At 41.7% G+C, this 14,906-nt stretch overlaps 1 protein-coding gene across 5 annotated transcripts in view; it reads left to right on the forward strand.

The window, feature by feature from the left end:
- The window catches only part of FASTKD1 (FAST kinase domains 1), a 134,639-nt gene that overhangs the window by 65,924 nt on the left and 53,809 nt on the right, over positions 1-14,906 (forward strand). For all 5 annotated transcript variants that reach the window (XR_004539471.1, XM_033944707.1, XM_033944708.1 and 2 more), the window contains 3 exons: positions 2,747-2,878; positions 7,142-7,628; positions 11,831-11,945. Coding sequence is in view for 4 of the 5 variants with exons in the window: in XM_033944707.1 (XP_033800598.1) it covers positions 2,747-2,878; positions 7,142-7,628; positions 11,831-11,945 (734 nt within the window). In the remaining variant the exon portion in view is untranslated. The remainder of the gene's footprint in view (positions 1-2,746; positions 2,879-7,141; positions 7,629-11,830; positions 11,946-14,906) is intronic.

The following is a 14,906-nucleotide window of genomic DNA, read 5'->3' on the forward strand; positions in this document are numbered from 1 at the left end:
TTTATATTGAACATATTTTATTAAAGTATAAAAAGAAACAATATTCTGAACAATTGTGATTTTATAAATACAAATATACAGAGCACGGACCAACAAAACCCCTGTCTCCCCTCCCCTTCACATATATCCCCTCTACTATCAAGAAAACTGAACAAGCCAAGTTATTATAGAATGCTACATAGAAATATCATGCTAACAGAATACTGCAGTCCCCAGTTATGTCTCTAGCAGGATATATAATTCAAATCTGATATATTCTAATGACAAAATAGAAATAAAATTATTTTTTTCTACCTTTTGTTGTCTCTGGTTTCTGCTTTCATTTTCTTTTCACTCTTTTCCTTCCAGCATCTGCCGGTTCCATCCAATGTCTGCCCTCTCCCCCTTCCATATGTATCTGACTTCTTTCTATGCCCCTCTTCCTTGTCCATCCTCCTCTCTCCTTTTTACATCATTCATTCCAGCTTCACTGCCTTCTTCATTTTTATCTCTCCTACACCAGATCTAGCATCTTTATCCCTCTCTCATTTCTCTGCTGACCCCCTTTCCAGCATCTCATTCCAGCATCTCATACTTTCTCATTCCTCTCTCTCCCCTTTCTCTCATCTGATCTCTCCATTCCACCCTGACCCCCTTCCCCTCCTGTAATCTCCCTGCCAGCTGTTTCCTTCCTTTTTTCTTTCTCCCTACCCTCCATCCAACATTAACTCTCTTCCCATCCCTTTCCCTCCTCCCTCCCAGCAGCATCTCTCCTTCTTCTCCCTTCCCTCCTCCCTCTATCCAACAGTAACTCTCTTCCCATCTCTTTCCCTCCTCCCCTCCCAGCAGCATTTCTCCTTCTTCTCCCTTCCCTCCTCCCTCTATCCAACATTAACTCTCTTCCCATACCTTTCCCTCCTCCCCTCCCAGCAGCATCTCTCCTTCTAACTCCCTTCAAGTCCAGTAACAGCTCTCCCTTTTCCAGACCTTCCCAGCCTCCTACAGTGGCTTCCTCCCCTTCCAGCAGCTCTCGGTTCTTGCCTGCAGGAAGTTGCCAGTAAATCACTTCCCTGGCAAATTGGAGAGCTGGTGGGAGGGGAGACAGCCACTGTGAAGGCTTTCCAGGATCTTGTTCGCACACGCTGACCATCTCCCTCCACCTGCACCTGAATCTGCAGCTCTCTCCGGTCTAATCGCAACTTCCCCGCGGCCCTCTTCAGCAACTCGGCAGGGGTGGCGATCAAGACACACTGCCGATGTCGGGACCTTCACTCTCTGAGTCCCGCCTATTTTGTTTCAACTTCCTGTTTCCGAACAGGCGAGACTCAGAGAGGGAAGGCCCCGACGTTGGCAGCCTATCTTGATCGCCTGAGGCTGGGAGGAACCGCAGTCGGCAGGGAATTTAACTGCCGTCTTGATCTCGCCGGCCCTGCGCGGAGCGGCAGAAATTTTCTGCGGACCGGCGGTTGAAGAACTGTGATCTAAAACCCATAATTATCCCTTAAAATTTTATCTCATCGTTTATTCTATTACTTCAAAGTTGAAATGTAATTCTTATTTTTAGTTTGGATGTAATCCGCCTTGAACCGCAAGGTAATGGTGGAATAGAAATCACTAATGTAATGTAATGTAATTAACCGCGGGCACTTGAGATCCTTAGCATTTCCTTGGATAGGATTAAATAAAGATCTCATTAGCCTAGAATTATTTTTTTTTAGGAGAATACAGTGGGTATACTAGTAAAACGGTAGGATTAATAGTTGTTTTATTGAGACCATATCTTGCTGAGTCTTTTGAAGTAGATTGTTAGAAGAAGTCATATCCAATTTTAATTTTTCTAATTCTTCTGAGTGGTGAATAAGTTTATTTTCAATTTGTTGGAAATTGAGACTAATTACCTTCCCAAAATTTGCTATCAGGTCCCAAAGAGTTTCTAAGGTCACCTCAGCGGCCTATCCCAAAAGGTAGCTTGTATTGTAGTACAAAGTCTCTCACCTTCCTTAGGATATTCTGGGTTCTGTTGCTTCTGATTCAATCCTCCTCTTGCTGTTGTAATTCCCTCAGAGTCTTCCCTGGAGATTACCCGAACCAGAGTCTCCATTTCCAAGCTCCCCGATGTTAAGTCATCTGCCTCTGGGTAAAGTGCCGCCCCTTCTTCCGGGGCTTTCTGACCCTTGGGAGAGCTGGTCGACTTAGGTGGAGGAGGCAGTGCTCTGATATCCGGGCTAAGGGTGGTGTCTGGCCCAAGAGGAATCCCGTTGGTCTCACTCTCAGGCGGGATCCTCAGTGGGCTAGCGACCAGGCTCACAGACGCAGCTCCCTGCATCCTCCGAAGCAGCGCCTCAATATTGCTAAGGGACAGCCCCTCGGAGCGCCGCAAGATGCCAGCAACGCTCCTGCCTCTCCTCTTCGGCATCGCGCCGCAAGAATAGGTATGACCAAGCCGGGAACAGCAGTCTACAACCAAAAATCAAATAATTAGCAACACTTCGGTCAGCGGCGTTAACCCAATCACTTAGGTAGCGGCCATCTTGGATCTATCTATTTAATAGTATATATGCATTTTTTTTTTTTTATTATGGCTATCCTGTGTGTATCATGATTTGTTTATGTTTGCATTCTTATTTGTTTTACTGCTTTAGAGCATTGCCTTGAACATTGTACAAAGGTGACTGAAAGTAATAAAATAAATCTAGGGGTCAAGAATATTCCTGTGTATTTTTGATATAGCCTTCTCATATTTTATTTGTACTTGGTTTTTCTTCAGAGTTGCTTCACTTTTGCACAAGTATATAGAAGTGTACAGACCTGTAGAATTATTAAAAATAACACAAGCCTTGATGGTGCTGCGCTGCCAGAATCCAAAGTTCTATACACAACTCAGGAAGCTATTGATCAGGTAACTAGTTCAACTCCTCTTCGCGGAATGTATGATATGTTGGGTTTCATTCATTACCATGCTGGTTTTGTCTAAGCAGTGAGCTATGCTGTTTGTAAGTAGCAGCTGCCTACTGGTTCCTTGCTTTGACTCTAGGTACTGTTTTCATTTGCTTTTGTTTTGTACTCACAGTATGGCCATTGTGACAAGAATGAGGAATAGATGATCAAAGTTAGGAAAAGTAACTTCTAAGCAATGAACTAGATGTACCAAGTGTGTTTCATCCAGGCACATAGTAGGAGAAACTTTTTAGCAACTCTGCTTCTCTCTAATTATGGCATTTACTTGGTATGTAGTCTGAAGCTACTTCAGGATTAATCTTGCTGGGTAGGCTTGAGCTGTGTTCTTTACTTACTGTATTTTTGCTCTATAAGAGGCACCTGACCATAAGACTCACCTACCTGTAAAGGAGGAAAACCCAAGAAAAAAAAATGGTGTCCCCCCTCTAGTGGTCTAGTGGTAGGCCAGGCCGGGACAGGGCAAGTCTAGTGGCAGGCCGGGACAGGCAGGCAGGCCTTTTAAGCTCACATCCCATTCTTCTGCTGACATTACTTGTGACCCTGGGCAACTCACTTTCACCCCCTACTACAAAATTAGAATAAACACAGAAATTACACTTTACAGGAATTACCTAAAGGGATGAACTTACAGATCTAAGAAACTACTTTGTATATCTTTATTAATTTTTCAGTCTAAAAACAGTGCATAAAAGAATACATATCAGTAATTTGAAAAACAGCACTTACATCAATCAATAAATATGTGAGAAACCATTTTCACCCCTCCCACCCACCCTAATTCCAATGTATTCAATAAATCATACAACAGTTCATACCTGTAATTAATAAACAAATATAATATCCCTCTCCCTCCCACCCACCCCCCTTCCCTGGATGTGCAGATCTAAGAAACTACATTAGCAGGAAGACTAATAAAGAAACTCAAATGTCTGTATAAATCATGCCAGCTATAGAGACGTTGAGAAGGCCCCAAGCTAATACCACTTTCCTGGCTTCTGCTTCCTTCCTCATCTTTATACTCTGGCCATTGAGTGACATGTTGGGGCTCTGCTCTCCCTTCAACATCTCTGGAGGATGCAATTTTTTTTTTTTTTTTAAATCCCTGATATACTTATTCTTTGGCTGCCAACAAACTTTCTGTCTGCCTTCTCTAGCTCAAGTCTCAATCCGAGCGTTTTAGTCCTTTTCAAAACCTTGCCCAGCCTCCCAAGTCAGGCGAACGAGGTATCAATGCAAGCTAAAGACAAGCATTCGTTTCGCATCAAAAGCACAACGCTCACCATGACCCTTCACCCCGCCCTCAACCCCATGGCTCCCGTCCTGGAATTTGGTACCAGCTTCCTCCTGTCAGGCTTCTCCTCCATCAAGTCTCATTGAATTGCACCAGGAAAAGCCACATCTATAGCGTGGTCCATCTCCCTCCTACCCCTGGCCGACCTTCCCCACTCACCTTCCGCCACAGAGCTGCTGAAACAAATGAAAAAACAAAACACACCCAAGATGTCCAATGCTATACAACCTGTTTTGAACTCAAATCAGCCTCATCTTTGTGGGCAGATGGAGCAGCAGGCTAATTACAGTGCTAGATCGCCAGAATTCAAAAAAGGTACGGGGGAGGGGAGGTTTGTTATATTCGCTCCATAAGACGCACTTACATTTCCACCCACTTTTTTGGGTGGAAAAAGTGCATCTTATGGAGCGAAAAATATGGCATGTTCATTATAATAGTCTAAGGTATCCATGCATAGTGGAAAGAAAGGGAACTTGGAATGATTAAGGGTTCCTTTTACAAAGGTGCGCTGGTGGTTTTAGTGTGCGCATAGTGTGCATTACAATGCCGTGCATGCTCCATAGAACTGGTGTTAGTATTTTCTGTGTAGTGTAGGGTTAGCGCACGTGGCATTGTAGCGCGCGCTAAAAACGCTAGCGCACCTTCGTAAAAGGAGGCCTAAGTGTGATGTTCTAAATGTAGCAAAACTGTACAATATGGTATTTTTCAGAGATAGAGGGGTGTTAGGGTGAATGGGGAGAGGTATAACCAGTAGAAGAAGATGAGTTAACAGTCCATTTACGAGATGTTGATAAGACCTTAGTAAAAGACAAAAGGAAAAAAGTGGGGTAGGAATGACCATTGCAATCCAGATCAGGATAGTCACAATCTTTATTAAAACTGAGAAGTATCAAAATGTATATGGATCCAACACAAGCCATGTTTCAGGCCAAAGGACTGTCGTCCTCAAAAGAACAAAGACAAGTAAAAATATGCATAATTACTAAACTGACTAATAACACAATCAAATTTTCACAAGGGTCCTTAATCAAGACTATTTCACATATGGTAGTATAATTATTCCACCATTTGAATACCCTTATGGTTTTTCTATTTTTGCATACAGTTTTAAAGGATCCTCAGCGGCACCACTTGGAACTCAATAGTATTTCATTGTACCAAGCTTTACGTGTCAACTCGTCATCGGGTCCCAATTGTTCTAATCAATTTTAACATATATTCTTCACTTCTGTATATTTATCAAACACTTTGAAATTCAAATATTTTTATAATTTTATAAGCTATCACTTAGCTTTTAGATGTGGTCTCCGGCTAGGGGAATGTCATACCGACATGTTTCGCTAGAAGTAGCTTTATCAAGGAATTTTCCCCCCAATAATAAGCCGTCAGCCCTTATGACCACTCTGTCTCTAAAGACAGTAAAGTAAAAAAAAGGTCAGTATTTTAAAATAAACCTTGAGGCTTATGCAACCAAACATGTGGATGATAGCCAGAGAAGTTACCCTCTGGAGCCTGTCCCCAGATACACTAGAGACAGTATTTCCATGGGTGGAACCAAAGGTATCACCAATCAAATATCTTGTCCCACGTTTATAAAGTAATTTTAAAATATTTAAAAACATTATTGCTGATCTATTGCAATGATGATGCTAAAAAAAAAAAAAGAAAGCAATTGGAAAGCCATTTTCTGAAGCTTCAAAATGTATAGACCAGAACACATTAATTTAAAAAAAAAAAAGAAAGGAAATTAAATCCACTAGAACCTTTAGGTTTAATGTAAACGTCAAAGGGCTATTGTTTTATATTATGTAAATAACATGCTACAACTAAAACAATAAGTATCAAACTTGTGTGGTTCTGTATTGTAAATAACCATTTTTCTACTCAATGTATATTTATTAAAAAAATGACTGAATATTTTTGGATTTGAGTTTCTTTAATGGTGTTTGTTTATTTTTTACTACTTTCCTTTCCTTCTTTATTAACCTACACCTCTCCCCCCCACTGAACTACCCCCCCCCAGACCTACCCCCCCTATTTCTACTTCGCTGTTCGCAACTTTGATCAATTCTGGTATAGAACTGCTTGTAACTCTGTTTAATTGATGTGAACCGCCTAGAACTCTTCCGGGTATGGCGGTATACAAAAATAAAGTTATTATTATTTATTCTTATTATTATAATAAGGAACTGCTCAAAAAACTCATAATAACTCTAAGAAGATATCTTAGCGATAGAAACCTACTAGTGCATCATTCTACACCACAAAGCAAACTTTAAAAAAAAATTTAGGTTGACCCTGTTATTATATGATATTTTGAAACCACACCTCTGTTTCAGGGGAGTTGTTATAACTGCTGTTCCACTCTTGAAAAAGTACTACTCAGAGAAGAGGCTTTGATTAGCAGTTTCTTAAAAAGAAACAGTTTTGTACAAATGTTAAAATTGAAAATACAAGACAAATAAATGTATAGCTGAATTTATTATCTGTGTCTACTATATGCATTGTTGAGGAATTCCAATTACTGATGAACATAAAAACACATTGTCCATCTGTGTCATCAGCAGATAACTTAAAAGAGCACCAGATTTTGAAGGGATATATGTCACACTGAGCATATCTGTTGAATATTTATGATTGCATTGGTCTGCATCAGGAGAGGTTTGTCACTTTTCTGTCCTTCACACTTTAGATTCTGTTATCATTCTCTCTCTCCTTGCTGTTTTGTCTTTCCCTAGAATTTTTTATAGGTAAAAAGCCTTGTCACCTTCTTGGCTTAGTACTCCTTTGCAATGTTTGGCCATGCCATTTTCAGTCGTGCATTTTGTTCTCTCTCTCTCTCTCTCTCTCTCTCTCTCTCTTTGTAGTAGTTTGTATTTTTAAATATATTTCAGGTTGCTGTCTCTTATCTAGTTACCTGCAGGTGAGTGTCATACCATGCGATGTATCCATGCTGACACGGGTCCTTGCCATGCTGCCTTTTTCACGAGTGAATGACGCTTTGATTGCCAAGATTGCTACAATTCTGCCACAGTGTAACCTGAGTGACTTGAGTGCTCTTGCCATAAGTATTGTGAAATGGGTTCGAAGTGACCACTTGTATTGGCAAAGTACCTCTGGGATGTATGGGAAGCTTCTTCAGACATTAAACCACTGTGCTTTCCAGAGAATTCAGAAAATCAATGACTTGGATGTGCTTTTGGAAGAACTGAAGTATGTGTCTGGAGACTGGCTTGAGGAAATACTTCTGAAAGAAGCCATGATGACTTGTCAGCGTTTGATTGATCAAATTACCTGGACAAATTTGCCAGAATTTTCCTCCTTTCTTATTAGAACAAATTTCCTCTGTACCCCACTTCTAGACAAAATAGCATCTGTGACGCTGGAGCATATTCAGAAGGTAGGGCTTATATCCTTAAAAGAAAAGCATGTGCTCTGTGTTTATGCAGTGTTTCAAATAAACATCCATTTCAATTAAGTTAAAATTAAATCTGTGACCCTTGCTTTAATTCAGGTAGTGTTAAATGTCAAGGTCAGTTGGATCCCATCCCATATGAGGAACTTGGTGACGCTTGGGAGCATAACTGTTCTGTAGGACCTGGGAACTGCAGGGAGGCTGCATAAAAAGATATGGGAGTGCCAATTTTAACTGGAAGAAAATGACTTCCTTTTCATTGTATGCACTTTTGAAATATTGCAGAATACAGCTTTCTTTTATATACTCGTAAATCACTGTGGCTGGATTAATTCATGTTTCCAGGGTCATAGTGACAGTGTTTTAGTATTGGGGGGAAATGTTTAATTTTTGTCTCTATCTTTGCTCAAACAGTAAATCTAAACTGAGCCTTCAGACAGTTCAGTACCTTAGTAACCTCTTCCTGGGGACACATACTGTACAAGACATTAAACTAGAGGTGTAGCATTATTGTAAATTTTTGAGATAATGGGTAAAACCAAATTTTATGTTTGAAGGTTGGGGGGAATTAAGTATATATACAATAGTCTAATTGATGCAGTGGGCTAGGAACCTAGGAAGCCAAGGTTGAAAAACCACTGATGCTTCTTGTGACTTTGGAAAATTCACTTCTATTACATCTGCTCAGGTAATCTATCCATTCGCGTGAACCATATTGCCAGTGGAGTTTTTCCTTCTGCAAATGAACTATGCAGTGTGAACTGTGTTTCTGCTCTGCTTAGTTTTTCTTATTTTCAGTTATAAGTTTCATTTTTCTGAGGCTTTGGTGCCCTGAGAACCCATATTTGAGGATACATAAGAACTGCCATCTCCGGATCAGACCTTAACTCCATCAAGTCCGGCGATCAGCTCACGCGGAGGCCCAGCCAGGTGTAACCTGGTGAAAACTTAGTCACCCGTATCCTTCTATGCATCTTTCGAGGAGATGTGCATCTAACTTGCCCTTAAATCCGCAGCAACCTCCACCAGGAGAGCGTTCCAGGTGTCCACTACTCGCTGCATGAAGCAGAACTTCCTGGCATTTGTCCTGGGCTTGTGTCCCCCCCCCCCTCAGCTTCAGTCCATGACCTCTTGTCCTGGTCACATTTGACATCGTAAATAACTTTTTATCCTGCTCTATCTTGTCGATTCCTTTTATTATTTTAAAAGTCTCAATCAGATCCCCTCGCAGACTCCTCTTCTCAAGGGAGAATAGTCCCAGTTTTTTAAGTCGTTCTTTGTAGTTCAAGTTCTCCATACCTTTAACTAGCTTCGTTGCTCGCCTCTGCACCCTCTCCAGAAGTTTTATATCCTTTCCCTGCCTGGGAAAGGATGCAGGTTTTGCACAGCTGGACTGCAGCTTACAGGGCAAACCTTTGAGTGGACCCATGGAGGCCAGCCTGCTGTGGGCTATTTAGAACAGGGCTTGGGGTCTGTTTCCCTGGGATCCAGCTCACCTTCTGAATTTTTCAGAGACTTGAGCGCAGGCTGCGGGAACCCTGAGTAAGAACCCGTGGGTATCAGGGAGCTTGCTGTGTATTTGTTCCGTAAGGGTGGAGGTATCGATCGGGGTCGGTCGGTCTGACTGACAGACCAAAGATTTCCTCATTTGGAGTCGTTTTATTTGACGTTTCTGAGGCAGGAAGTTATTTTCATCTCTTCCAGCTGCAAAGAAAGCTGGCAGGCAGGAATTGTAAATACAGCCCCATTATTTCCTATGGGAAAATCGGGGAGGGGGGTGCCAAAAACATTTTTTATGGTTTCTGGGGTCAGGATTCAGATCCCTCAAATCAAAACCTTTATTTCAGCATTTTGTATTTTTTTTAAAAAAAGTCTCCATGGCTGTTCTGGCATGGGTTTTCTGGCGGCGGCCATTTTAGATTTTAAATTATCTTTTTTTTTTGAAGCCTCTGCCTCAGAACTCTTCGTTTTTTTACAAAAATTGTCAGTAATGGATTCAGGGTATGACACCATGTCATATGAAGTTTGTGCCTGAAGACTGGCAGCGGAGTGTCCATGTACTGTATGCTGCAATGCATTCAAGGGGACGGGGGTAAGAGCCTCGAGCTTAGCCCATCCGTGTCCTCTCAGGCTGGGGAACCACTGAGGGTTCTGGAAATGGATAGAAAGTCCTGTCCAGAGCCCAAATTTTGCAGATGCGCAAAGCGCAGATTTGAGGGTTCATAGAACCCATGAAAGCCCAGTTGTAGGTTCTACAGGATTAATTTATCTCCCCTGCACAAAGCTTCTCCCCAGAATTTGTAAATCTCATGTGAAGAGCATTTTTAACAAGGCCAGGATATGTGGCACAGCCTGAAAGCGCACCACCGTTATTCTAGAGAGTGTCTTCACTTCCTGTGATTTCTCCTCAGATAAACAAGTTGGTCTACAGCTCCAGTGACCACTTGGAGATCAGACTTCATGCCTTTTTTATCTTAGGGCTCAGAGACAGTCCTGGAAGAATCCAGTTCCCTGTTTGGGTCCAGGGTCCAGCAGCCAAGATGCCTCTATGGCACTTGACCAGGGAAGTCAGTCTCTAACCACCATTTTATAGCGGATGCTATTAAGGAGTTGAAACTGGAGGTGTAGCCCTCCACTTCCCAGTGCAATGCTCAGACCTCCTGTTTTCCAATGCATCTGGACATTACTAGTTACTGAACATTGAGATACCCCAGAAGGATCTTTAAGAATTGCAAAAGCGGCTTTGTCCAGGTTCTACCCAATGGCACTGGAGTTCCATCAGCTGACAGAACTCAGATTCTGTGGTGGCTCATGTCATCAAACACACGGCTCTCTTGAGTGAGGGAGGAGATAGGCTGAAAGATGCACAAGATTGCAAGGGTGCTGGATGGACATTGTCCAAGTGGGTCTTAAGACTGAATTTTGCCATCCTTCTGTGGGTTTGTTCCTTAATTCTCCAGCCAAATGGCCGGAAAAAGAGGCCAAGGTCTTAGCGTTGCCTTTGCGATCTACTGTCGATCGCAATCAACAGGTCTTATTTTCCTTGATCAACCTTCAAAGGGAATGAATATTCATAGTTTCTGTTTGAAAGTTGATGCAAAACTCATATGTAAAAGTACTTACATACTTTACACCTACCTGTTACAGAAAATTGCCCAATTATGAGCTTTCTGTCAAAATTAAACTTCACTATGGGCTGGATGCACAAAACTCTCCGACCATCTAAAGATTGCTAAACCATTTTGATTGGTTTAGCGACTGACCTAATTTGCTGACTTGATGTACAAAATGGCCCACCGCATGCTTTTCTGTGCGTTCGTTCATTCTCTGACTCTACCATGCAAATGACCTCAGTATTAAAATGAGATCATTAATATTGAAACAAACCCTCCGATCAATGCCCTAACATAGCTAAGTCATGTAGCGACAGCTACTAAGTGCCCAAATTACCTGTCAAATAGATCGCATGCATATTCTTTGGGGAAATCCTAAAAACCTGACTGGATTGTTGCCCTCAAGGATTGATGTTTTCCCTTTCGTGCATTAGCTCTTTAAGCACAGTTCTATAATGGTGTACAAATGCAAAGGAGGCATACATACGAGTGATATATGGGCAAGATGTTAAAAAATTTCTGCCGTTTTATGTGTGCAACTTGATATCATTCACAGGAAATATATTTGAAAAGATGCAATTTCTCAAATCAAACATTTTCAAAAAATAATAACTTCATTTCAAATGTATTTCCTGCGAATGATATTTGGACAAATGGACCTATGATTTTACTTGGGAAACATCTCTGAAAATAATATAAGAAGAAATCCACGTATACGATGGTCCCTATTTATCCCCCTCCTTTACTAACGCAGAGCATGAGTTTTAGCGCAAGCAGTGGTGGCAACTGCTCTGACGTTCATAGAATTCCTATGAGCGTCGGAGCAGCTACTGCCGCTGCCAGTGCTAAAACCCACACTACTTGTTAGTAAAGGAGTGGGATACATTTTGTAAAAGTATTATTTGGTACTTGGGTGGTCCTTTATGAAATAGGCTTAAAGTAGACCCCATATTCTAGTATTGCCCACAATATTTGCATGTAGAGGTATGAAGGACTGTTTCTGCTGCTTAGTATTGAAATGTTTGTTATGCATATATTCTGAGTTAACTATTCTTCTGTTCTTTGTGTGACTAGATTCATCCTTCTGCAATCCGTGGCATACTTCTGCTCTTTACAGTCCTGAACTATGATCCTCCTCAAGCAGAACAGTTTTTTGAGTCTTGTATCCAGCACGTTAGATCTCACTTGAGTAAGTATTCCAAACAGTAGGTTGTATCTTAAGAACATAGGAAAACCCATGCTGAGTCGGACTAAGTTCAGCTTTGTATCTCAACCAGTGGTCAGTCCAGGTTACAAGTTTTGGGCAGATCTGAAAAGTTCGAGGGCGAATAAAAAATTAAAGGAAATTACGCGATAACCAGAGCAGAGCTAGCAAAATGCAACATATGTACTCATATAGTGCAGCGTTTGGCCTTTACATAGTAACATAGTAAATGATGGCAGATAAGACTGGAACGGTCCATCCAGTCTGCCCATTAGTCATACCCATTAAAAATACATGATATTTCTGGGACATAGACTGTAAAGTTCACCTGGTATTGTCCTAATTTCCAAATGTTGAAGTTGTCATCCAAGCTCACTCCAGCCTATCCAACCATCCTGTTTGCAGGATATCTACCATTAAGTCTGGCCAGTAACATGTGGGAGCCACAAGGTCAGAAACACGGATGTTCCATTGCAAAATTGTACCACTGAAGAACATGCAGTTGTGCGCTTTCTTTGGGCAGAGGGAATGAAACCTGTAGAAATTCACCGCCAGATATTGACTCAGTATGGACATAGCACCCTGAATCAATGAAAGGTTTATGAGTGGCTTAAAAGGTTTAAAGCAGAAAGAACAGATATAAATGATGATGGTCGTTCTGGTTGCCCTTCAACATCGTGCTCACTCACCAGCAGGGGGAAAGGATGGAGAGCAAGAAACAGTGTTATTCACATTGGCGAATGTGACCCAGACTCGGACCAGAGGTCATGGCCTGAAGCTGAGAGGGGACATGGCCAGGACAAATGTCAGAAAGTTCTGCTTCACACAGCGAGTGGTGAACGCCTGGAACTCTCTCCCGAAAGAGATGGTGGAGGAAACTACCATTCTAGGATTTAAGGGAAAATTGGACGCACATCTTCTTGCAGGACACATTGAGGGATACGAGTGATTAATGTATGCACCAGGGTACGCCTGGCTGAGCCTCCGCGTGTGCGGATCACCGGACTGGATGGACCCTAGGTCTGATCCGGTGCAGGCATTTCTTATGTTATATTCTTATAACAGTGTCTTAATTGGCTGCAAATTTAGATATCAGCTATGGTTCTGCATCTCCCATAATGCATGATGACTTAGGATACAGGAAAGTCTGTGCATGATGGATTCCCAAACAGCTTACCGATCTGCCCTAAGCAACAGCATGTGGAGGTTGCAATGGTTATGAAGAAGATCCAAGTATTCTGGAGAGAATTGTCACTGGCGACTAGAGCTGCCCGATTTCAGAGAAAACTTTTTCGATTCGGTTTGTCCTATCAAATCAATTTTTTTATTTGCTTTTAATGACACAGCTTTTTAAGCTTAAAGTTGAGTCAATTTTTATAGTAAAATTAAACAAACCAGATTAATACAGATCGATCCTGCACAGTCAGTGCTAACTGAAAATCATGTATTTTTCATACACATAGAGCACAAATATACCCTTACCCAGTATGGAATAAGTAATTACAAACTAAAGATGTAGACAAAAGTTAAACTAAACAGCCAAGAAACCAGACTACACTACATGCAACACTACAAAAACAGTAACAAGTGTCTCCTCATACTGTGCAAAATATAAAGATAGCAGATGTAAATTTGATAAAACTGACAAATAACAATCACCACATTACAAATTAACAAATAGAAATAAAACAAAACTAGAAAATAAATACCATTTTATTGGATTAATCCCTTTTTAAAATTAGCTTTCAGAGCCAAAACCTCATTCTGCAGGTCAGTACAGTATACGTCTGACCTGGTTAGTAAAAATATATTAAAATTACTCTAATAAAAGATTACGTTATTTCCATTTTCTATTTAAGAACATTTATTAATACAACTACAATAAAGCAACAAAAAATATTTTTTTCTACCTTTTGTCATTTCTGCTTTAATCATCCTCTTCACTCTCTTCTCTCTATCCAGCTTCCTTCCTCTCTCTCCATTCCATGCATCTTACTCTCTCTCTCTCTCGCTCTCTCTCTCTGCCCCTTCCATCCACTGTGTCCCCATCCCTCCCCCTGTGGCCCTGCCTCTCCTTTTGTCCAGCTTTTCCCTCTATGTTCCCTTTCTCCTCCTACACCCCTTATCCCAGGGCAAGCATCTTTTTTTTTCTCCATTTGTGGATTTAGCATCTTTCCCACTCTTCTCTCCTCATTTCTCTCTCGCTCTCTCTCTCTTCCCTCTGCTCTTCCAGCACCCCTGTCCCAGCATTTCTCTCTTTTCCTCCCTCCTTGACTTCAGCCTCTCCCACTCGTCCCCATTGCCTTATCTAATCTCTCTCTTGTTTCCAGGCCATCACCTTCCCTGTCTGCCCTGTAGTAAGGCGTCTTCCTTTCATCCATGCTCCCGCCCTGAAGTTTGATAACTCCCTCTATTCCCTTCCCCCTCTCTCCCTCATTTGCTCTCTTTGTCACATATCTCCCCAACCCCCAAACACTGTCGGCAGCTTAACCTTCACAGCATGCTGCTCTTGTCGTCGTGGGGCCTTACTCTCTGCTGGGTCCAGCCTACTTCCTTTCCTCGAAGGCAGGACTTGGCAGAGAGGAAGGCCCAACGCAGACAAGAGCAACGTGTTGTGAGGGCTGCCACTGTGGAAAGTTCCTAGACCATGTCAAAACTGGTCTTGCACTGAATAGGTGAAGCTGACTTTTTTTTTTCCCCCAGATCAAATCAATTAGAATCAATTCAACTGAAGTGAATAGAATTGGGCAGCTCTGCTGGTGACAAGACATGGGTGCATCACTATGACCCAGAGAGCAAAAGACAAAGCATGGAGTGGAGATATCCATCTTCTCCAATGAAGAAGAAGTTCAAACATCCCTCATACAAGAAAATCATGTTAACCTTCTTTTGGGACATGAAGAGGCCTATTCTGGCATATTTCCAAGTGCACAGGCAAACAGTGAA

The sequence above is a fragment of the Geotrypetes seraphini genome, chromosome 5 (genome assembly GCF_902459505.1).
Source record: "Geotrypetes seraphini chromosome 5, aGeoSer1.1, whole genome shotgun sequence".
NCBI classification, from domain to species: Eukaryota; Metazoa; Chordata; class Amphibia; order Gymnophiona; family Dermophiidae; genus Geotrypetes; species Geotrypetes seraphini.